The 25,255-nt window shown below is 39.6% G+C and overlaps 1 protein-coding gene across 2 annotated transcripts in view; it reads left to right on the top strand.

Moving 5' to 3' along the window:
* The window catches only part of SLC6A1 (solute carrier family 6 member 1), a 128,910-nt gene that overhangs the window by 81,265 nt on the left and 22,390 nt on the right, over window positions 1–25,255 (top strand). For both annotated transcript variants that reach the window (XM_048487872.1, XM_048487873.1), the window contains exons 2-8: window positions 7,680–8,105; window positions 11,363–11,494; window positions 13,710–13,810; window positions 21,584–21,693; window positions 21,799–21,931; window positions 24,527–24,661; window positions 24,789–24,892. In XM_048487872.1, the coding sequence (XP_048343829.1) occupies window positions 7,868–8,105; window positions 11,363–11,494; window positions 13,710–13,810; window positions 21,584–21,693; window positions 21,799–21,931; window positions 24,527–24,661; window positions 24,789–24,892 (953 nt within the window). In that variant the 5' untranslated portion in view covers window positions 7,680–7,867. The remainder of the gene's footprint in view (window positions 1–7,679; window positions 8,106–11,362; window positions 11,495–13,709; window positions 13,811–21,583; window positions 21,694–21,798; window positions 21,932–24,526; window positions 24,662–24,788; window positions 24,893–25,255) is intronic.

Below are 25,255 nucleotides of genomic sequence, written 5' to 3'. Positions count from 1 at the left end.
GCCAATAAAAAATCAAACATACCATTGTAATGGGTTAGTTTGAGGATTGTATGCATTATAATGTTTTTGTTGGAGTTATGTTTATTTTTGATCTCATGGCTCTTCCTACATAGGGATTTGCTAGTCATTGTAAAATGATATAAAGTGGTGACATATAAAGGATGTGCCCAGGTTTATTCTTGGTTGATCTCAGTTCATTTTGGTCTTTGTAACTATTTATCATTGTTAGTTTTACGCCTATTGATTTTTCAATTAGATTTATTATTAATTTACATTTATTATAATGAAAAACACATTCTTCTAAGTGGAATAAAAGTGATTTAACTCTGTGCTAAATGAATTTTCATGCAAAACTGAAGCAAATGGAAAAAGTCATGCACCCCATTTGATAGGTAATTGAAATTTATTCTTATAAAGCAGTCATAACCAAATTTGGCAACCTAAAATATTGGATGAGGTCAAATATTTAATCGTAGGGCAAAGATGGGCAAACCATGGTTTGGGATCAATACAGAGTTCTATACAGGTGAAGCTTATGGCTCAATGTATTTTCACTATTGTCTGATTTATCTTTAAATAGCACAAACAATTGAAGTTCCTTGTCAGGTCTGCTTCTCTCATGCATTTCCACTCTCTTGCACAAGTGGTCCCTGGCCCAGTTGGTATGGAGCTATGGTTTACAGTGCCATAAGTATGCTGATGACACCCAACTCATCCTTACAATGGAGGGTCAGCTGGACTCTGCTTCTGATGCTCTCCAGCATTGTTTAGAAGCTGTGACTTGCTGGTTGAAAAAAAGCAGACTGAAACTTAATCCAGTAAAGATGTAGATCCTGTGGCTGGGTCAGGGGCTGGGCCAGCCATAGATGGTGAGGCCCTACATCTGGCCTCATCAGTGAAGAGTCTTGGCATGATCTTGAACTCTACCATTTTGTTGGAGGACCTGATCACAAGAACAGCCCAGATTGCATTTTTCTACCTTTGCCAGGCTAGGCAGCTGGCCCCCTACCTCTCCCAGTCTGACTTCTCTGTAGTCATCCATGTGATGGTCACCTCCAGGCTAGATGACTGCAACTTGCTCTGTGCTGACTGTGTCGCTAATCCGAAAATTAAAACTTGTCCAAAATGCAGCCGCAAATATCTACACTGGCTGCCCATCAAGTACTGGATCATCTTTAGAGTTCTGGTGTTAACCTATAAGGCCATAAGCAGCCATAAATCCACATACTTGCAGGACCCCATCTCCCAATATCGCCCTCAGATACCTCTCCACTCAGTGGAGGAGAATCGACTGGGAGGCCCAGGGGATATCCGGCTGGCCTGGTGAAACATACTGCTCAGTAACATCTGGGCCCTGAAGAGCCTAACCCAGTTCTGCAGGGCCTGTAAAATGGAGCTGTTCCACCAGGCCTTTCCATCAAGCCAGCTGGATGTTTCCCGATTACGATATCTCCCCGAGCCTCCCATGGGAGAAACATTATGTTTCGCCATTTGAGGTTTTTAGTTGGATTGTTTTAAATGGTTTTATGATTTGTTTTTATTGATTGTTATTTTTATGTTTTTTATTAATTTTATTTATGATTTTAGGCTTTATGCTTTATGCCATTGTAAGCCTCCCTGAACCCTTTGTGGGTAGGGCAGGGTATAAAAATAAATTTTAAAAAATGTTCTAAATATGGGAAGCATTATAATTTTGTAAGATGCTGTCAAACGACAGTACCAAAAAAACCCCAACTGAGAAGAAAAGAGTTTTGATGTATACCCTACTTTTCTCAATGATAGGAGAAAGGAGTCTCAAAATGTCTTTCAAATGCTTCCCCTTCCTCTTCCCACAACAGGCACCTTGTAAGGTAATGGGGCTGAGAGAGTTCTGAGAGAACTCTGACTAGCCTAAGGTTACCCAACAGGTTTCATGTGTAAGAGAAGGAAAACAAATCCAGTTCTCCAGATTACAATCTGCTCCTCATGTGGGGAATAGGCTTGGTGATTTGATAAACCCAAATCACAGAAAGACCTGAAAAAAACATACTAGCGTTTTTAGGGAGGAATTTTTTACTGATTAAAAAAACAGGTGTATTTGAAAAGCCAAATACACCTAGGGCTAAAAAAGCAGAATAATGTAACATTTTTCAGCTTTTTAAATCCCTCTCCACCATTTCCCAAGCCATGTGGATTTGGGAGCCAGCAGAGGGGAGAGGCAGAGAGAGAGATATCTCAGTGCCACACTGAGCATTCAGATCTGCCCCTGCTGATGCTGTCTAAGCTCTCTGGAGCTTGGAAAGTATCAGCAGGCATGAGAGACAGAAAGCTCTCCATGTCACACAGAACAAACTCTGCATGGCATGGAGATCTATCCCCTACCAGTGCTTTCTAAACTCTGGTGGGGGCAGTTCTCTCCCCACTGAGGACTTGGGAAATGATAGGTGGGGACTAAAACAATTTGGGTTCAGGATGGATATCAGCTCTGTTAGGCTTTACCAGAAATTTCCGTGTTACAAAAACCTGAACTTGAAATTTACCTATAGTTTTTGTTTGTATTCACGCCTAGTGGGGAGTCAAACCTGGTTCTCCAGATTACAGCCCACCACTCTTAACCACTACACCATTACACATGCTAGCTTTACTGCTGAAGTTACTCTGGATGTGGACCTTACGTTGATGTGATAGAAGCTAGAAAAAATGGTGACAGAGACTGGATTCTGTTCAATGCAGATTATCCCATTTAAATTGGATAGCGAAGAGCTAGATTAGAGTCCAATAGCATGATAGAGATGTACTCGTGGAACCTCATAGCCCCCAAATCCTGTTTGTCTCCAAAGTCTTACCGGACTCAAATATAACTCTTCCACTAAAGACCAGCATGAAACAAACTGGACAATAGTGTGCAAGTTGACTTTTTTCATTTATTTGGCATTCCCTTAGTGATCTACCCTTACAACTTGCTGATGCTGTCTAAGCTCTCTGGGGCTTGGAAAGAAGAAGAGCTTGATCAATGACACTGGGAATCCTGAATTTTTGGAGCAGAAAACTATAAAATAGAACAGAACTTAACATGTATTTGGCGTTTCACAAGTAGCATTTGTAGAACGCATCATTTTGCTGAAGGAAGGAAGAGTTGACTATAGACTTGATGTCACAGTCAAAGAAAGATGCTCAGTGGTGTCATGGAATGATGAAATTAATTTTGAAAACATTCTGTTAATTTTCAACACCTCTGTAGAGAGATGGTGCTGACAACAGGCAGAATCGAGGGAAATCTTTAAAAAACCCCACCTGAAATAGTAATTGGTATTGAAGTTCTATTCCATAAACGGAACCATCAAAATTTCAGAAATGTCTCACAAATTGAGTTGGGTACAGTGCAACAAGTTGGCATCTCAGTATCTTATTTGAAATATTAAATCAATACATTTATGGACAGACATTAGCCATGGAAACGGATCATAAGCCCTTTATACTTTGAAAATCACTGAATGTATAGATCCAGCAATGGACAAGCTCCACAAATATGATTTCAAAAGCTGAGCAGGGATAACCATGGTCAGAGTTTGGGTAGGAAACCATCAAGGAAGACCAGGCTAACTACACAGAGGCAAGCTGCCTCCAAATGTCTCTTGCTTTGAAAACCCTGCAAGATTACTTTTAGTTGGCTGAGACTTCATGGGGGGGAAAAGGAGAGGCCATTACTGTGTGGTGGTAGAAGGGGGCTCTGGCTCCCCCACAACATTTTTCTCACATAAAACAGCACCAGATAGAAGAGCATAGTTACAACTTAAAAAGTGTTTCACATTGAAATCAATTGAAACTAATGAATATAATACAGAAAATAACAGATATAACAATAATTGGCATCTGGGCACCATTCCAAAAACCCTAGGGCAGTACTTGAAACATCTTCAAATCAACAAAATAAACATCTGTAAGATTCAGAAGGCAGCCCTGCTGGGATCCACACGAATACTACGCCTATACATTACAACTTCCTAGACCTCTGGGTGAGGCTCGCATTGCAATGAAAGGCCAACAACCAGCTAAAGAACTGGCAGCTGTCATACCAAACATAAATAATTACAAAGGCCACAATGAATTAAGACATCCTTTGTTTGGCCTCAGTTCTAGAAATAGGGTTAGAGATCATTATACAAGATTTAGTGGTTCTTTATATTACAATTGTTTTAAGCAACTTTCATTCTTCCAGTCTTTATATGTGAACCCAGAAATAGCAGATAATTACATGTGGTTAATAATAATATTAAATAATGAATGTATTCAATCTTGATTAGTGTGTCCAGCTTTATTGAAAAAACTTTCATTTTTCAATGCATTTTAGCAGCTCTCATAATTTTCACTATTTTCATTTTAATCCTGGAAACTGTCCTGCTGAAAAAGAGCAAGACTATGCCAATGTTTTTAGAAAATATTGAGAAAACCGTTCAACTTTCCAACTCTCCCGCAAAAGCCAAGCTCCATGAAACTGGCTGTTACAGGTTTTCTGGGCTGTGTGGTCATGGTCTGGCAGTATTATCTCTTAATGTTTCACCCGCATCTGTGGCTGGCATCTTCAGAGGCATGTCATGGTAAGGTGTGTTTCTTTCCATGGTGCAGTATGGAGAAGGTGTTGCTAACAAGAAGCTGTACTATCCCTCAGGAACTGCTTTATGTCAAGGAACTGGACAAAATCTCCTGGATTTTCACATTATTTGCATACCTATTCATTGAAAAATCTTCCCCTAGAAAAAAAGGAGGGGGTATTTTCAACACAAAAAGCTTGACCTAATTGTGCTTGTTAACACCTGACATACCCGAAAGAAGGCTTTGAGCTAGTGTGTTTTTTTGGGATGTTGCTCCTGCTTTTTCAAACATCAAAAATCCAAAGTACTTTATGTATACAGGTCTACTTTTGATTCACTTCGAGATCAGCTTTGAGAAAGGCAAAAGTATCTTATTTATCTGTTTAGGAATCTGAATGCTCTAAGTCATGGCTCATTCCATACCGGAATGGATATTTTTTCAGAATATTCTAAAAATGGTGTTGTACACTCACAGTTTACGGTTGAAGATCCATACCAATACAATTATACTTTAAAATTGAAAACAAAGGTTTCTAAACACAAGAACATGGAGTAATCCTTGGGTTCTTCTCAATGACATGGTGCTAGAAAATTGTGCTCTGGCTGAACCAAGCAGACTTCTTTCTGATGCTGTTAGGTAATATGAATATTTATCCCCAACAAGGAAACCACGTTAGTTTTCTGTCTATTAGTCTGTGAAGAAAGAAGTTTAAATCTGTGTGCACAAACTATTGAGCTCAGATAACTATAAAACTCTTCACAAATTTAAAATAAATCTAGGCAAAAACTACTGGGGGTAGGGGGTTATAAGAAACAAGGCCTGCTAGGAAAACCAAAACCTGCCCAGAAAACTGAAGGTGCAGCTTTTGGAACAACAGAGAACAAATGGAAGAATAATCCTTGAGGTGAGTTTGAAGAAATAATGTTCAATTGTTCCTAACAATAGGACAAAACAATGAATCAAATGTGTATTCTTCAGAAGATAAGGCTGTGTGTTATTAAACCTGCCCCATAATGCTACTTGCACTCTTCACATTTACAGTATGATGAGATTATCCCATAATTATTAGCATGAAGCCCAGCCTTCAGAGCCGCATCTGATTTTTCTAAACCCTGGCAAATATGTATTTTGTAATAATAAAAAAGACACTAAAGTTCTTGGGGAGGGGGGGCGTTGCATTTACAAGCACAGTTTACATTAAGAAAAAGCTAGTGTGTGATTTTCCTGTGACTTTTACTTCATCATTTTACTTCAGAACCTCTAGACCCTGGAAGAATCTGATCCTACTTGGACTCTTGGATTAACAATATGTAAGAGCTCAGATGTATACAATTTAAATGATCATTTGATTCATTAAATAAAACCTTAACAGTTCATCTTCTTGCCTTTCCCCATCTCATTCTTCTGCCTATTCATTTTTTTTCATGGTGGATGGTACAATGGAATTAATGACAGAAATATATTAAGACAGAGGAGATCTCACCACCACAAAATGCAATAGGAGATCATCACAGAAAAATGAAGATTAGTCTGATCTGGATTTTGGTGTACAAAAGAAGCCAGCATGCTAAAAACTATAGCAAATTCGTTAAAACAAAGATTTGAGCTGCTTGCATTAAAATGTACCGGTATATGTAATATAATACTTTTTCAGAGTATTCTAAAAATGGTGTTGTACAGTCAAAGTTTACATTTGGACTGTAATTTGTCATTGATGGGCTCCATGTATGTATATTCTGCCAGCAAAACAGTGTAATTATATCTTACTACCTTCACTGTACATGCTTGTTGCATTTGCTATGGTTAATACTGTGTTAACCGCCTCCCCCAATATTTTATAATAATGCTCAAATTATGGGTATGGGTTCTGTATTTATAATGCTGTTGTGAAATTTTTTTTTTGCTTTATTCTACTATTGCTTAGCATCCTGTATTAGCCATATTTCTGGTAATTTTCAGGTGGATCACCAAAGAGCCACGGATAAAACTAACAAACCCCAACATAGAATCACAGAGTGGGAAGGGACCATATAGGTCATCTAGTCCAACCCCCTGTTCGGTACAGGAACAGCCTAGCATTCCAGAAAAGTGTTTGTCCAGCCACTGCGTAAAGACTGCCAGTGAAGGGGAGCTCACCACCTCCCTAGATTGTCAATTCCACTGTTGAACTATTGTTTAAAAAATTCTAATATTCAGTGGGAACCTTTCCACGCATAATTTAAAACCCATTATTGGGAGTCCTATCCTCTTATGCCAACAGCTCGCTGCCTCCTCTAAGTTCAGATACTTAAAGAAAGCAATAATGTACTCCCTCAACTTCCTCTTCTCCAAATATTCCCAAACCCCTCAATCTTTCCTCATAGAGCTTTGTCTCCAGGCCCCTAATCATCCTCACCACTCTCCTCTGCATCTGCTCAATTTTGTCCACATTCTTTTTGAAGTGAGGCCTCCAGAACTGCATACAATACTGCTGTTGTGGTCTGACCAATACAGTGGGATTGGGACATCTTGCAATCTGGATTGATCACATTAGCCGGTTTTTGTTGATGCATCACATTGGGTGCTCATATTTAACTTACGGTCCACGCATATCCCAAGATATGTTCACATATACTGCTACCCATTAATTATTTTCTGTCTAGTATGCCAGTTGCTCATTTTTGTCACCCAGATGTAAAATCTGGCACTTATCCTTATTGAATTGCCTTTAATTCCCATCCACTTTTCAGTGTGTTCAGATCTTATTGAATTCTGTATCAGTCTTCTGGTGTCTTTGCTGCTCATCCCATACAGTATGATAGGGATTTTACAACCAGGATGGCATAGTTATTATGAATTAGTATCTGACATTACAACCAATGATACAGGCAATCACTTTAAAACCAGTATGTTAGTAAATTCATGTGAATGCTTAAAGCATGAGGGTAATATTCTGTCTGACTTTCTTTCTTTAGTTCTTTTAGGTGAAATGTGTATATACATACCGCTGGTAATGTTAGTATGCAATATACTATCTAGTACTTTTATGTCCAGTATATAATTGTTGTCTTCAGACATTTCTTCCTCATGATAAACACAATGCAATTTTTTTCAATCTTGTTTTACAGATTAATGCAGATACCTATTACAAGACATCTATTTGTTTTAATGAATCCAAGCATCATCTCAATTATTACTCTAACAATCCCATAAATCCCTAGTTGGGTAGTCAAGAGCCGCAAAACTGCTGTCCACGTGGACTGGTGCTGACATTTCTCGCCCGGCTACAAGAGCCTCTCCATCTAAACCTAGAGAAATGGCGACAAATGGAACAAAGGTTGCTGACGGGCAAATCTCCACGGAACTCAGTGATGCTTCTATTACCAATGACAAACCTAAAACATTGGTAGTGAAGGTGCAGAAGAAAAAAGGAGACCTTCCAGACAGAGACACTTGGAAGGGAAGATTCGACTTTCTTATGTCCTGTGTGGGTTATGCAATTGGCTTAGGGAATGTGTGGCGGTTTCCATACCTTTGTGGAAAAAATGGAGGAGGTACATGGTCCAATTTGTATTTAAGTCTTTTGAATTTTTTTAGGTTATAATGGAGGAATTTCTGTTAAAATTCAAGCTTATATTAAGCATATATTATAAGCTGCTGATACAGCACAAACAGAAACCTATGATAATAGTTTATAGCTGCTAGCATAGCTGTACAAAAATACATGGGGTTGATGGATGGCAAGTTGCTGCTCTTGCATTACTCTGAGCTCTCTTGGTCATAATAGGAGGTCAGAAAACACTGACAGTCCACTTAATTGTGCGGGAGCATGCTTTGGCATTTTAAAAATGTTATCAAATTCAGAGGCCCCTGCCGCACACGCAAAACAGTGCGTTTTCAAACCACTTTCACCACTGTTTGCAAGTGGATTTTGCCATTCCGCACAGCTTCAAAGAGCACTGAAAGCAGTTTGAAAGTGCATTATTCTGCATGTGCGGAATGAGCCAGAGTTAATTCACATGTTACAAAAACTGAAGAAGCTCAGATGAGCTCCTCTGTTTACCTCAGAAGAGCTCCTCTGTTTACCCTGTAATAAGGAATTACTGCTATTGCCATCATTGCCTTGAGGGCATCTGCTTTTCACCACTGCAAGAATGCAGCCACTGCCAGCATAATCAAGGTACAGCCAATTTCCAAAAGCTGCATCAGGTTAGGCAGTGGCGCTGACAGCTCCAACTCTGACTCCAAAGGCAAGCTCTCTTTCCATTGGTGTTATGTGCTGGAGGAAATCATCTTGCTCCTATCCATAGCAATCAGAAACAATGCAAGGGCAACTTAGATACAGTTTATTTTCTTTAATGTGAAAATCAGATCTCATGACAGTAAACCAAAGTATGTTGGTATTATTCATATGCTTTTAGAACAATGATATCAAACGAGTCCTATGGTAATTAGCTAACACTTTCTGAAGCTAAGGACCTGAGCTCCTTCAGGGACTTTTTAGGGACATAAAAGTGCTTTAACCCATTTTCTAACATAAGGGAGGTTGAACTGTAGAAAGCCTATTGCAGTGGATTATTCCATAGGCGGAAGGAAATAAACAAAAATTTAAGTGCTAGGAAAAATGTTTTTCCTTTCTGCTATATTTATTTGATACTACCTATGGTGCCAAAAATAGAAGCAAATTTTGTGTTGTTTTTATAAATAACAAATGAAGTGGTGAACCCTTCCTGACTGGACCACACAAACTGCAGGTTGGGGCTCCCATGACTGAATTTTCTTCCAAACAAAATTCCTTAAATAGAAAAATAGGAAATAAGAGGTATGACCAAGCTATAAATGTCCCTGGCATCAAGTTTTCTGTGGTACACAGACATTTGAGCCTCTATGTGACCTTGCACAGTGGAGAAACAAGTTTCCCTTCTCATCTATTGTTTATTAGAAGTATAAGAGTTGTCAACACACAAAAAATTAAGGCAATGACACTATGCTGCTATGCAGAGGATATGTGCTTTGAGGAAGGATATGAAGGGGAATTAATAAAAGGAAATGTATTTATTTATTTATTCGACTTTTATACCACCCACCCCCGGAGGGCTCTGGGCGGTGCACAACAACAAATATGAGTCATGAATCAAATAGTAGAGGTCATAAAGATGGTAACAGATGAATGCAACAGAGATTTATATTTTAATATTGCATTTGTGTATGGATGTTTTCTTCTAGGAAAGAAAACTTCTCAGAACAGAGACGTAGCTGGGCCATACTGCGCATGGTGCGCACTTTGTGTTTTCTGCGCCATCCCCACCCCGTGGTGCCCTGCCCGCCCCCACACACTTACCTTAGTTCAGCCTGGAAAAGCAGCCTGTTCCCTTCAGGCTGAAATCAGCCTGGTGGGAACTATACTACCCATGAGACCTTGGGGCTCGCAAGGTCTCCAGGGAAGTGTAGTTCCCACCAGGCCATTTTCAGCCTGAAGGGAACAGGCCACTTTTCCAGACTGCACTGTTTCAATGAGGTAAATGTTGGGGCAGGAGGGGCGCTGCAGGGGGGAGAAGTGATTTTCCACTTCCCCAGTTGACACAACTTCTATACGGTGTCTATTTGGGGATTGCACAATCGAGTATGACACAGCTAGAAAGGCTACAGTCCAAATTTTTAAGAGCAATCCTTCAGCTCCCTCCAGGAGTCCCAAATACATTTATTAGGCTTGAAACAGGAGTAATGAGCCTGAAGGACAAGATAATAATAACAACAGCATATAAATGGATAAAGTTACACACTGATTCAAATGGTCTCTGGCCCTTTCTAGCAAAAGATCCTTATAAACCTAGGTGGGCTCAAGAGATGGAGAAGTGCCTTAATAAATGTGGCCTTCCATATAACATCCATATGATCAAAAATTGGGATCAGATTTTAAAAGTGATGAACTTACCCAAAGAATCAAAAGATGTATCACTTCACAGTCTGATCTGGCAAGATATTCCAGATTTTCCCTCTATGCTATACACACAGAAATATAATCACTGCCCCCCCCTTCGCTCCTTATTTAACTTATCTGGATAACAAAGATCTAAGGAGAGCTTTATACTCTTTGCAAGAAGTGTAGCATTTACCTTCTGCTGTTTTAGAAGGGAAATATCAAAAGATACCTTACACTTTCTGCAAGGTTATGTTCTTGCTATACTCTGAAGTCTGTGGTAGTGAAACTATAGAGCATATGTTATTAAAAGTGTCCCCTTTATGAGGAGGCAAGGGAAAAAAAATGCCATGTCAAGCATCCTACTACACAATAAAATGACATATTGTTCTGAGTAAAGTTTGTTGTCAAAAAAAACTATTACAAGATAAGAAGGAGAATATTACTAAATGGGTAGCAAAATTCTGTCTATTCATTATGAAAAAGAAAAAATGATCTGAATATGGTATCCCCCTTAGATATTTTTATTTTGTTTAGTATTCTTATGCTGTTTGGTGTGTTTACTAAGTATAATGATATATAGAGGGATAGTGCTGGAATACGGGAGAGAGATCTGTATTCTTGTTTTGTTTGTTTGTAGATATTTTGGAGTCTCTGTAATACATCTGGTCATTGACTGTAAATAAAGTCTTCTTCTTCTTCCACTTCCCCAGGTATATACCTGGTGCAACGCGCACCCCCTGATCCCCTGATTGCTCCGCCTCTGACTCAGAATGATTTGTTAATTCCATTCATTACTAAAAATATAATTCAGGTTGAAATTATTGCTCAGTGATACTTAGTAAAATGTTTATTTTATTTTGATTGCATCTTTTTCCACATTTTTTCCAGGGGCTTTCCTGATTCCATATTTCCTTACTTTAATTTTTGCTGGAGTTCCCCTGTTCATTCTGGAATGTTCACTAGGTCAATATACATCAATAGGAGGTCTTGGAGTTTGGAAGCTTGCTCCAATGTTCAAAGGTACAGTACTAAATTAAATAGATAGCTGTGATTTCTGTAGCAGACTTGCAGATTCAGGTAATGCTCTGTATTTTTATCAAAATAAATTTCAAAAATAGTATTTCTTCCTCTTCCTGCTGGCACTGCACTTCCAAGTCTATTCACCTCCCTACCTTCAAGTTCTTACTACCATTATCCTCCTTTATTGAAGATATTTTATAGTACTGAATGGTTCATTGAATCCTACTGTACCCATGGGTTTTGATTGGTTTCTGCATTTTCTACAGACAGTGCCTAGTTCAAAGCTACAAATTCAGACAAGTAGTGAAATTGCAAGCTTTTACTCGAAGTTTATAATTTGTATGTATTAGTCTTTGTTGATTTTATGAAAAATAGATTAATTATTCCTATCAAAATAAAACAAGATTTTTCTCAGCTTTGAATTTCTTTAGATACAAGTGTAGAAAATATATGTATAATCAAATTTCATACAGTGCAATTCTAATAGATTTTAGTTCAGACTTTACACTGGGTTAGTACTATCACAGATGTTTAGAGAAACGTATGACTTTCCCTCTTTGATCAAACTATTATTACTTGTAAAACTCAGGGAAATAAATTGAGCAGTCTGTAAATAAGTAGTTGCAGCATGTCACTTTCAAGATGCAAAATTCACCCTCTATTCCTTCCAACAAGCATCAGGTTGTCAAATTATCTTGAAGTATCTTAGTTTTCTCTCCTTACTTTCTGAATCTGGCTGATTTATGGGGGCATGGCATGACTTCTTCAGGCAAGGAGAGAACTGATCATTTCCTTGAGGTAACTGAGATTATTTCAGACAAAGTAAACCCTCCAGTGAATTTTGAACAGTGGTTTCATAATCATCATGGATTGGATTCTATGAGCCTTCTGCAAAGTGAGGAGCCAGGCAGCCTAGTCCTGATCACAGTGACTGGGCATAGCACAGCCTCACCACCTTCAAAGAGGTTTACAGTGAAAAGCCCCTATACAGTCCAATGGTTCATGCCAGCAAAAGGAGGCATTTAATGGGGCCCTTTTGCATGTGCCCCCACTCAGAATGGCACTGTTACTCAAGAAAAAATCATGTCACAAAAGGGAATGATAGAATCCAACAGGTTTAATAATATACTTGCTCAGAGAATTTTGAAATTTTATCTTATTCAACTCTGCAATAATCCAAGTACTCCAAATTATTTATATTCTGAAGTAAGAAACTGTGACATGCAAAGATCGCCTATGCATTCTTGGTTGAGCAGGAATCTGAGCTCATATTTCTCACCTTTCTTTCCATATACATTTCCTAGACTTTTGCAGCTTTCCAGTGCATCTTCCTCAGCATCTGTGTCTCTGATGTTTTTTAGCAGTAGAATTGCTAAGCACTTAACATGGTGGTGTCTCTGTCTCCACCACACTGGCATTCTGTAATTTTAGGGGCTGGGGTTTTCTTCTTTCCAAAACACCCTGATCCTGAAAGGTAACCTTATGACACCCAATCTGGGCTAAGTCCCACGTGGTCCTTCCCTAGCTGAGAAGACTTAAAAACCACCTAGGTGGGGGGACAGGAGTCCCAGCAGCAGTGATGGTGAGGGGCAGTACTTACTGGGGATGAGAATGCAGCCTGGGATGGAGATGAGAGTATCTCCATTGCCTGGAAAGCACTGTTCCTCACCTTAATGCCTTCAGGGATCCTCTCCCCACCACCACCTGCATGTACCATTTTCAAACCATCTCTGCATAGGGAAGATCTTCTGCTTTTCCACTCAGCTGGAGCACCATCAGCTTGACTTTCAGGGCAGAGTTCACATGGTGCTTTTGAAAGTCTTAAAATGATGGCATAGCCCCATGGTGGACATAAGATGCTATCACACCTAGTTGAGCCTTAAGATTTCAGGACACTTAGGGGTTCATCTATTAACAGCTATTTTCTAAAGAGCCTCTATTTTATTTTGTCCAACAATCTGTTTTCAGTGGAAACTACAATTTTATGTCATCTGTTTTCCTTCGCCACCCTCTTTCTTTCCTCCTTGCGATTACTGCCATCTCATTGTCCTGAATTAAAGAATTAAAGTTCTTCTGAATTAAACACAATTTTATTTTAGCTTGCTTGAGGTTAAATACTTCCAAATGTTGCCATTTTGATATGTTATAATCTGACGTTTTCCTGATAAACATCTATGAAAACTGCAAAACCATCAGTTTTTCTCCTGTTTTTCAGGTGTGGGATTAGCTGCTGCTATGCTTTCTTTCTGGCTAAATATTTACTACATCGTGATTATTTCCTGGGCCATATATTACTTATATAATTCTTTCACTCCAGTAAGTAATTTTTCTTCTCATATTAAAAACTTTCATGCTATCTAAATATTATTAATTGAATTAATATTAAGAATGTCATGATAGAGTGATTTGCTGTTTACACATTAATTTACTAGGACAGGTATAGGTATTCTTTTTCTGCCTGATTTCTGAATTTTCGGACCTTTTCTATTGTTTACAATGGATCTAGTCTGGATCAAATTGAATATTATATATTGTTTCATATAAATTGGTTAGGATTCTTAATCCATCAAATACCTGTCTTGCAGCAATGTAATATTTTATTGTAATCAGAATCCATGTACTGATCTCTACTCAGGAAATTTTTTTCACATTGCTAACAAAAGTACATATTCTTATACTGTAATGTGGTTGAGGCAGTGAAGCCTTTCCCTGAACAGTACTTGAGTTACCCAGGAGGAAAAAGGCAGATGACAGATTCAGAGATGAGAGCAGAAACAGAGTAAGACTTGATTAGACAGCTCTATTCTACACATATTCACTTGGATGAAAGTACCATGGAGTTCAGCTCTGCATCTCCTGCTCTGGACAGCACATATAGCTAAGCTAAGGCAGTATTCTCAGACTTATGATAGCTGATATCCAAATTATGTGATTCAGCGATGAATATCTCAAATGTGGATCTGCCCAGTCATATCTAAAGCAGGGTTGAGTGATGGGTGAATAGGCAGATATTTGTTCATACTCATACAGCCCATTTATTGAAGCCTTTTCCTATGTCTGATATTATTTTAGCTGACAGAAAAGGGGTGGGGTCTGGGATAACAGAGTGTGAGGTAGGATTTAGTGTCCCTTCTATATGACCCCTTGGCACTTTAAATTTGAGTATCTGGCATGCCTTAATTCTAATAATTTATAATTATATTTATTTATTCATATTTATATTTAACTGATAATTTATAAGCATATATTTATAATTTATAAGTATATTTATAAGTGTATTTATAATTTGCAAGTATATTGAAAATCTGGCCAAATCTGTGGATGCGGATACTTAAATCCAGAGATTGGAGCCATGAACAGACAAAACAAATCTGAAATCTAAATAAATAAATGTGGATGTAGTTTAACAGTTCTACTGTGACTTACAGGATCTATTCCACCATGCCCTCTAAGGTTTTTCCAAACACCTGGAGGGCTTTTCTTTCTCCCTGCTCAACCTAGTGAGAAGGCTAGGACTCAAAGTTTTCCTTCCAAGTTCTTGCCTCTGTGCTAACCAGCATCTGGTTACCACAGGGATAGCTTACAGCCTAGTGCACCACTGGGGGAGTAACTGTTTGCCAACCAACTGCCCCTCCCTTTTCTCCTGGTGCTCTTTTAAAAAGAACATGCTGTCAGGGAGTGAGTTGCTTCTAATATATTAGTGTAGACTGGGGGCAATCTTCACATTCTCTTTCTCATTCTGGAAGACACTGACAGACAGACCCATGACAATCAATACAAAAAGTTATAAAGCATTTATTCAAAAAGGAAATATCTACAAACATACTCACAGCACAGTACCAATTTGAGCAAGGGGTTCAAAAGAAAATGGTAAAATAACATTCTATCTATACATGCCCCAGCCGATGTTAAATATAAGGCAGGCTGCTTAATTTTAAAAAGTTACAGATATTCTACAGGGTTTTCATTACCTTCAAGCCTCTTTCAGGCATGCAGGCCTCCACATTGCAATGGCTGCCTCCTACAGATTTAAGAGAAGAGTTCTGTCAGCCTCAATAGAATCAGTACAAGAGGAGAGTTTCCTCCTCTCTCCTAGGATTTTTGTAATCTCTCACTGGCCAGGTCAAAAAAGCTTTTCCTGAAGTCTCCAAGATTTTCTTCTTGAAGTATTTCTAGCACTTAATTCCTCCACATCTCTGTTCCCTGATAGATATCACATGTCTAGCTGCAGATGGACCATCCCATTGTCTCTAGCTAGATTTATTGGCAATTCTGAAAGGGTGCCTGAGGTGAAAGCAATTGAATTGTCATCCCACTTCTTGCTTGTTTCTCACTCAAGAGAAAAACACCTTTTAAAACTTCAGGTACAGGTTTTGCTCTGTTCAAACCTCCTAAGAAAAATGCATTTCTTCACTGGAGATTAAAACCCTTGAAAATAATAGAAGTAGTACCTGTAGCTTTAAAAAAACAAATGTTCTCTGTGGCTGTTGTTGTTAAACAATCACCCAGTATTACCAGCTTTCAAGCCTTAGTTTCTGTCTTTCAAACCTTAGTTTCTGTCTTTCAAGCCTTAGTTTCTGGCAGGGGGACAAGGAAGGCCTTTTCCAGGGCTGCTTTGGCCTTTGAAGGAGGATTTATCGAATCCAGGCCCACTACCAGGTGATTTCCTATCACACAACATGCATGACTAACCAGCTGCTTGCTGCTGTTCAACAGCAGCCATCCCATGAAAGTCAGTGTTGTGTAGTAATTAAAGTTTTAGATTAGGAACTTGGAGATCCGGGTTCAAATCACTACTCTGCCTTGGAAGTTGACAAGATGACCTTTGGGCCATTTTGAGCCTTACTTGCCTGACAAGGTAGTTGTGAGAATACAACGGAGAAAGGGGAAATGGTATAAGGGGCTTAGTGGAGAAAGGCAGTGTATACAAAAAATAATAAATAGAGCTAAATATTAAAGGTGGACTGATTGTTGGGTGGGAAGGAGAGAAAAAGCAGGAAAGGTATGATATGGGGGCTGGCAGAAGGAGGGAAAGAAGAAATAAATGTAAGAAAAGAAATACGCAGGGAAGGGACACCAGTTCTTGTAGGTTCCCCACTGCACAACTAGCCTGGCTTAGCCAGCACTGTATGATTTGGGAAGAGACTGCCAAGGGTGGGAAGGAGGGACTCTGAAAGCATGGCAGCAGATAAATGCAGGGTGATGACTGGTGGGTAAATAAGGAGTCAAAGCAGGAAAAGGGGAGGTGCTATGGGGCTTCCGGGAAAGGGCAAGAGCAAATAGTGGGGGAAGAGACATACATTTATTTATTATTTTACAAAAAATCATTTTTTGGCCTTCATAAGGCCCCCCAAGGCAACTAAAAAACCATAACATGCATTATAAAATCATCAATTAAAATGGTAACCAACCAAAATTTATTAAAACAATTAAAACCAAAGCTAAAAGAAATACAAAAACATAAAAAACTAATTAAAACATTGTCCAGGAAGGAGAGATGACTGAGGGAACACTAAACAAAACAAAAATATATTCATCTGCTGGTGGTTAATGGCAATCAAAGGGAAAAGAGATATCTCCGTGGGGAGGGAGTTCCAGAATTTTGGTAGCACTACCAAGGAGTCCCTGCCCCAGCTTGCCACCTGCCTAATTTCTGAAGGTACTGGCACTCAAAGATAGGCCTCCAAAGATAATGGTAATAGTTGTGTGTGTTCTTTAAAAAGTAGGCAGACCTTCAAGTATATTGATTCCAAACCATATAGGGCTTTAAAATGACATGCCTGTTAACAGAATTAGAGCCTATGTAGATGGAGTGGTATGTTCCCTACAACTCATTCCAGTCAATATTCTGGCTTTAGCATGCCGCACCAAATGAAGGTTTCAAACACTTCTTACTGGCAGCCCCATTGAGAGTGCATTACACTAATCCAATCTAGATGTAAACAGCTGATGCACCACAATGGCCAGATCTTTTCTGCCCAGAAAATGCCTTAGAGCCCCATCCAAAGTAGGGGGGGGGAACAATCTGCTTCAGGGAGTGGCACGCCATCATGCTGGCGAATTTGCCCCCCCACCCACCCATACTTACCCGGCAGAGAGGCAATTCTGCTGGTGTTTGGTTGCTGCCTCCCCGGCACTGGAAAGACAGTGTCTCAGCACCACGGCCAGCATTGTGGGGGCAGGCTGAAAGTGGAGGCAATGTTAATCAGCTCCCTCCTGGCCATTGCCAGCTTTGTCTTAAGCTGGCCTTTTGGGGCAGCCCATTGAGGCTTATCAGAGGCAGGGAGGCTTTCTGACTTCCCCACACCACAGGGAAACCTCTTTGGGAGTGGTGGACAGGCACCTGGCTCATGGATGGGGCTGCCTGTTGGCTGACGAGTCAAATCTGGTAAAAGGCACTCCTGGCCACAGCTGCCACCTGATTATCCAGTTGTAGGCCTTGGTCCAGGAGCACCCCCAGACTATAGTGGAAGGAAGCAAGGCAAAGTCAAAGCCTGGAATTATTTAGAGATGCAGCAGCATGTGTTCTCTGGACTTTAGTTTCTTGCAATATTGCCAATTTTAAATCATACAGATAATATCCTTTGGTACCTATTTTGGGGGTTTCTGAACCAGACTTTTTAAAAGTGCTGGTGAAAGACAGTAGGACTCTTACAATTCAATCGGGGGTGGGGGGCAACCAAGTTCCTGGTAGTGGCACTGGCAAACTCTGATGAGTTTTCCCACCTGGAAAAGGCTGCCTCCCCCAGAGCTGCAACAACATAACAGAGGACACTGGCATGACTGGAGGGTGGCTAGAAGAGCTCCCAGGGGTGGAGACAAGTTTAGTCAGCTTCTATCGGACTTTCAACTCAGGAATGCCCCCTCCCTGGCTGCAGAGTTTGCAAAAGTGTGGCATAAGTCAATTTTGTTGTATGGGCACTTTTTAGGTTGACGGGAGTATTTTGTTTTGCTTTCATGCTTTCCCATGCTGCCTAAAATCCTTTTGGAGGCAGCGCAGAAGCAGCACCTCCTCGCCCTCTGGATTGGGCTGTTAATTCTACAACAAACATTCCAGCATCCATTGTACATTGCATTAATGTTATGGTTACAGTAGTGAGCTGAATCTAATGGACCACTTGAATAAGGATCTGAACTCTTTTTGCTTTCCCCTGTGGTTGCTTCTAGTCCTCAGACAATGCACTGGAGTTAATGAACCTGCTAAGTAAGGTAGTCAGAAGAGCTGCACAACAGAAAACAACTTTCCATTCTCCTTCCCGGCTACTATATCCCAATAAGCTCTCCAAAATTCTGCTCCTGGGGGCTGGAACCCTTTAGAACAGATTGGGGATCTTATGCAGACCTGACTTGTAAGAGATATTGAAAAAAATCCCCTCTTATACTGATGAATATGTTACACAATTTTTGGTTGCCACACCTTATACCATGTTTCCTCCAAAAATAAGCCAGGAACTTATATTAATTTTTGCAGCAAAAGCTGCATTAGGGCTTATTTTCGGGGAGGTCCTTTTTGCATCCCAGGGGGTGGGGATGTTCTGGGGAGTTCCAGGGGCATGGCAGGCACATTCCGAGGGTGGGCGGGGGCATTCCAGGACGTTCCAGGGCTGTGGCAGGGGCACAGGCCGGGGCTGTGCTGTGCTGGGGAATCTGGGAGTAAGGCTTATTTTTGGAGTAGAGTTTATATTTCAAGCCCCCTCCAAAAAATACCGAAAAATCACGCTAGGGCTTATTTTCAGGGTAGCGCTTATTTTCGGGGAAGCACGGTAAGAGCTCAGTTCTGAAACAGCAAAGGCCTTATGGCTGAAATTCAACATTGTTCTTTGTCAAATTTGGTTGGTTTTTTATGCCTAATAAAGGTTTTTGGATTGGATTGGAAATCTGGTTGGGTATTGTATATTTTTTATGCAAGGCAGCAAAGAAAAGGAGCAGCCTATTCAGAGGAAGGAAAGCCTTATTTTTTCAAATGTCCATGAGAAGTTACAAAATCCAAGTGTGGTGCATGTTGTCAGACATCTGCTGGTTTCTATTTGGGGAAGGAGAAATATAAGCAAGGAGCCACTTCTGAAGCACACTGTTAGAAACAGCCTAGTGGTGCTCACAAACAGGAGAGGTATAAGGTCTCAAGTGGCAAAATACAACTAAATATAGAAAGCAATAACTAAAAAGATGAAAGGGAAAAAGATCAGCACAGCAGATGATACTAGTCCCTGGAGGAATGTATAAAGGTTGTTTATGGACAAGTCATCCATCTGACCAATTTTAAGAATGAGATACTATGGCAGTTTGACCTTTGGTATTATCTTTATCAGCCATGACTGTTGGTAATAGAACCATATATAGAGGGGACACACCAGGTTCTGGAAGTAAATAATAGGAGATGATACAAATATGAAGGGCATCTGATTGCACAGTGTGAAAGTTGACTTAATGCCAAGTGTGTTCATTCAGTTTTACGTTTATAATTTTTGATGACAAAATAAATTTTGTTTTTGCTGTCAAGTCACAGCTCATCTATGGCAAACCCGCAAGGTTTGCCAAGGCAAGAGACATTCAGAGATGATTTGCCATTGCCTGCCTTTACATCACACCCCTTGTATTCCTTGAGGGTCTCACATCCAAATAATTGCCAAGGTCAAGGCTGAGAGTGTGGGACCGGCCCAAGCTCACCCAGCAAGTTTCCATGGCAGAGTGGGGATTCAAACCTGGGCTTCCCAGATCTGCATCTGACACTTTAACCACTACATCACACTGACTTCCATTTGCTTCCACAAATATGCATTTTATAAAAAGGAAACCAAAGGAAAAATTTTGTGCATGCTGTTCCCCTGATTTAGCTCTTGACCTGCTACTTTTTCACCCCCTTGTGTTTCAGCTTTTCTAACAGGCACTGTTGCGTGCCAACCAAGATGGCTCTTTTGACCAACCAACTATTGCAGTAGAGTTATACCCTTCTAAGTCTATTGAAGTGAATGGGCTTGGAGGGGTATGTGTCATCTTTTTACTTTTTAGTGTGTACATTTTACTACTTCAGGGCATAGCCATGAAGTGTGTAGTCTGATTCAAACTGAAGGCAAACTATTAATATCTTTCAGTTTTCACCTGTGAAAAACATTTATTATCTAAGTACAAAAGGGGCTACATCCTATTTATACTGCATGCTAAAATAATATTTCTGCTGTGCAGTGTTTTTTTCTTCCTTTTTCATTACCCTTCACACAGATTTGTGAGAAGAGTCATTAATATCACCATTTTTATAGATTTGGAACTGAGGCTTTTTAGTGATTTGCTCAAGGCCATCTAGTGAGTCTATGGCTCAGATGAAATTTGAATCCACTCCCCTGGGGCCACTGCTGGGCACCATAGATAATAGAAAGAAGTATTAATTCCATACACAGTCTAAGCTGTTATTTGTTTGTATAATGAATTCTGGCTTAAATACTTAAGATTATGTTTATCTCAGAAAGGATTACGATTAAGATAGCGAAAAGGGATTTGATTCAAATGGTCCAGGGGACACCTGAGCACAATAGCACATTCTCTCTCTAGAGAGAGAAAGAGAGACAAGCAATAAAGCCCATTGTGTGAAAAAATACAACAGGCTCTAGAAAACTGTGGGTCATCTTCAATACTCCTTGCCTTAATTGTAAACAGCAGTGGTTGGTGGGTCCTACCCTTTTACGTTATACAATGTGCTTGCATCAGCGTGACCTACCTCCTACTCACACACCTGCACAGCTCTTTAAAAAGCATTGGCAATACACCTTGCCTTTTATATAGATAGATATAGATATATGTTGGAGATTTAGAATTGGAGGTTTAGAATTAAACAGGAAGCTAGCTGTTCCCCTGGCTTGAAGAGTCCAACCAGTATCATTTTTTATTTCTATGATTTTAGCAAATGCAGCCACTGCTGGGGAGAAGGGGTTTAACTGGCAAAACCATTCCACAGTTTTGTGGGACACTTCATATGAACCATGCAGAGAAATTGTTCAATTATGAACCAGAAAAAAAATGAAATCACATTACTTGACTTTTAAAACTCTGACAATTTTATTTTTTTCTCTCTCCATAACTCCCCTCTTTAATTAGAATCTTCCCTGGAAAAGCTGTGGAAACCCATGGAACACAGAACGCTGCTTCTCTAACTACAGTATAGCAAATACCACCAACATGACAAGTGCTGTGATGGAATTTTGGGAGTAAGCTTAAAAGAATATTTTCTTATTCTTGTAAATATATGTTATTCAAATCACAATACATACAAACCCAGCTACATTATTTATATGTTTCTACTTTGATTTCAGACGCAACATGCACCAAATGTCTGATGGACTAGAAAAACCAGGTCCAATTCGTTGGCCATTAGCAGTGACACTAGCAATTGCTTGGGTTTTGGTATATTTCTGCATTTGGAAGGGAGTAGGCTGGACTGGAAAGGTAAGAGTATCTTTTTTGCAAATCTAAATATGACAAAATGGTTCAGAATTTTAAAAATCAATGTTTTGAGAAACATTCTTTCAGTAGATTTACTCTAAATGTGTCTATTCTTTTTACCTTTTGAATGTCTCTGTACATATTTAAATTCTGTATCTGAATTATCTATTCTTAGATAAATGGGATTTTTAATTACTTGTTGTGTAAGACTATGTTACTATAAAATATTAGTCATTACATTACTGTGGACATTTAAAAAGTAATTATAAAAAGAGCAAAGTCGAAAAACACAGTCCACAGGATGTATTTTATTAGGAACAATAAAAGTGATGCAGAACAGTGTGCAAGCTTTCAAGTTCACTAGAACTATTTATTAATTTATTTGCTTTATTTATAACCTGTCTTTTTTCTGGGACTTAGGTGGATTACAGAATATAAAACAGTGCAATAAAACACTACAAATCATTCCATGAACAATGCAATAGGACAGAATCAGAAAACAGTGTACTATAAACAACGAAGAAGTTAGAATTACAAAGGAAGAAGTCAAATTAGTAAAAGCTAAATGTTACAAACTTTTTTAAAAAATACAAAGGCTGGATGGAGGGAAGCAGGTGTCTCAGGTCATGAACTTAATAAGTCTTATCTCACATGATCTTAAGAAATCAGAACACAACCCATATAATATATTTTATTAGGACCCACCCAATGACACATAACAATGTGCAGGCTTTTCAGTTCCCCAGAATTCATCATGTCAGATGCCATCAGGCCTTAAAAAGAATTCTGGGGAACTGGAAAACTTGCAACCTGTTATGCCATTGTGTTGGTGTAAAGAGGGGAATGGAATGCTAAAGGTTAGTGCTACCACCTGTTGTTTATCTTATCTCCTGCTTGGCGCCTTTCCCAGACTGGCCTGGCTCGGCATGTGAAAAGTCTGAGTGAGCTGGGCAAAAGTTCTCTTGAAGTCTGTCTGTAGTTTTGCTACTCAGTTCTCGCAAGGACTCTGAATGAATCATGCCATTTTAATAAAGATCTTTCTGTTTTTCAAGAAGATTCTTTTGCATGGTCTCTGTTTGTTACAGTTGGTCCTAATAAAAGATATTGCATGGATTGTGTTCTTGGCTTTTTGGCTTTTACTTTTGGATCAGCACAGCTGTAAATAACTTGTCATTATCTCATGTGAGCATGCTGATAAATATGGAACAGGCATGCAGATTTCAAATGGTTCTGGTGTCCAGTTGCATCCTGCCTTTCTGGGAACAAGAAGTAACAAAGATTTTCTTTCCATTTTAAACACAAAGTCCAGCAAGAGCCCCATCATGTCTCTAATACCAGGGAAGATGCCTAGATCTTAGCCTACACAGATGCAGGCTGAGAGCTTAGGAATCACTTGGTAGGCATTGTATGAACAATGTTCGTGATACATTTGACAGGTAATGCTCAAGGTAAAAAGTCAATTGAAGCTAAACAGGGTAAGTTTGCATCAAGTTATGGAGAAATTCACACATGCATAATCTTTTAATAGTTCCACTGTTCTCCAACTGGCACATTTGTCTCGGACAATAGTAGAAAAATTAGGTATAAAAAGTGGCTTAACGCAAGAATTGGACATGACCTTTGTTAGTATTATACACCACTAATTAGCAAATTCTGATTGTAGCCCAAGGTGGAAGATAAGGAGAAGGCATGCCAGAAATAGCACACGTACGACTTTCTTGTTGGTAAAATTAGCTGGCTACAGCCTGTATAATAACAGAACAAAACCATTAACAGATCCTAGGAGCAAAGGTGCAGTAAAGGGATGAATCCATCCCAGGTGGGATTCATGCTGACTAGAAAACCTCAGCCCCAGCATATCTTCTTTGGGAGATCTAATGGGATGGCGAGTGAATGGGAGACCATATGGGTGCTGGCCTCTTCCTAGCATTGGCTCCAGGGGATATAGGCCAGCTGCCCACACCTGGGTGTGTGGTTTAGTGGCCTGCCACAATCCCCAAGGCCCTTTACGGGGACCCCTGTTAATGGAGAAGGCAAGCATGCAGGCACGTTCTCCCCCCAAAAGGCCCAACATGCCAAGTTGTGACAATGAAGTGAGCTCTAACAAAGTATACACCATTGATTAGCAAATTCTGATTGCAGCCCGAGGTACAAGAACCTTTAAATGAACAAGCCCCCAGTCTAACATCATAAAGGGGTGGTTGGGAAAAAGTGGTCAGCAAGTGTGGTAAAAGGGGCCCGAGCCATGTGAGCTCTCTTTTTATGATCATGCTACCCCTGCCCTTGCTGCTGACATGGCAGCAGACCCCTGAACTGGCCCATCACAAGCCTGGTCAACTCAGCAGCAGGCCTGCCTTCTGCCCCACTGGGGTCACAACCTTTAGCTGCAGGTACGTCTGTGCTGTGATTTTATATTACCTAGCCTGTGAGAAGGATGAGCAGAATATTATCAATGTCATTCTCAGATTTTTATGGCACTATAGTAAACTGGAATTACTTGCTATCATATTGCATTAGCCCAGTGTTAATGTTAACATCATTTCAGAGAGAATTTAGCATGACCATTTTTCTAACAATGCATCTTATTCTTTGAATTAGGTGGTATACTTCTCTGCCACATATCCATATGTCATGTTGCTTATCTTGTTCTTCCGTGGAGTGACATTACCTGGAGCAAAAGAAGGCATTTTATTCTATGTAACCCCTAATTTTTCCAAGCTCTCAGACTCTGAGGTAAGCATTCCAATGTTGTAACTTAAATAACCATACTATTATGTTTATTTCCATTGTTTTATATTTAGTACCTACCACAACCCTTATTTAAAATGATAACAAATAACTGTTTGCTTTTTATAATTAGGTTTGGCTGGACGCTGCCACCCAGATCTTTTTTTCCTATGGTTTGGGTCTTGGTTCACTGATTGCTCTAGGAAGCTACAACCCTTTCAACAATAATGTTTACAGGTGAAGTGATTATCATTCACTACTAATTTACCATTGTGAACACTGCAGATACGCTATAGAAAGTCTGATTTAAGTTAAAACAGGTAGAGTCTAATTCAAGATCCTCTATGTTACACAGAGCTAAAAAAAATGCCCAGGTTCTTTCATACTATATTCATAGTACAATCAGTATTTTTAGTGGTCCGCTCTAAAGTAGGAATCTTAAAATACCATAATATGCAGTATGGACATAAATCAGAAAACCCAATGTACTCTTCAACTGGTCCTGAATGCAAGTTAATGGAATTTGTAGACCATAAAAAGAATGCTCCGTAACAATGTGGGTTACAAGGTAATAAACATTCATCCAACCATCTTAAAGAA

The sequence above is a fragment of the Sphaerodactylus townsendi genome, linkage group LG03 (assembly GCF_021028975.2).
Source record: "Sphaerodactylus townsendi isolate TG3544 linkage group LG03, MPM_Stown_v2.3, whole genome shotgun sequence".
Classification (NCBI taxonomy): Eukaryota; Metazoa; Chordata; class Lepidosauria; order Squamata; family Sphaerodactylidae; genus Sphaerodactylus; species Sphaerodactylus townsendi.
The sequence above is the reverse complement of the archived record's forward strand: the minus strand, read 5'-3'. Positions and strand labels throughout refer to the sequence as shown.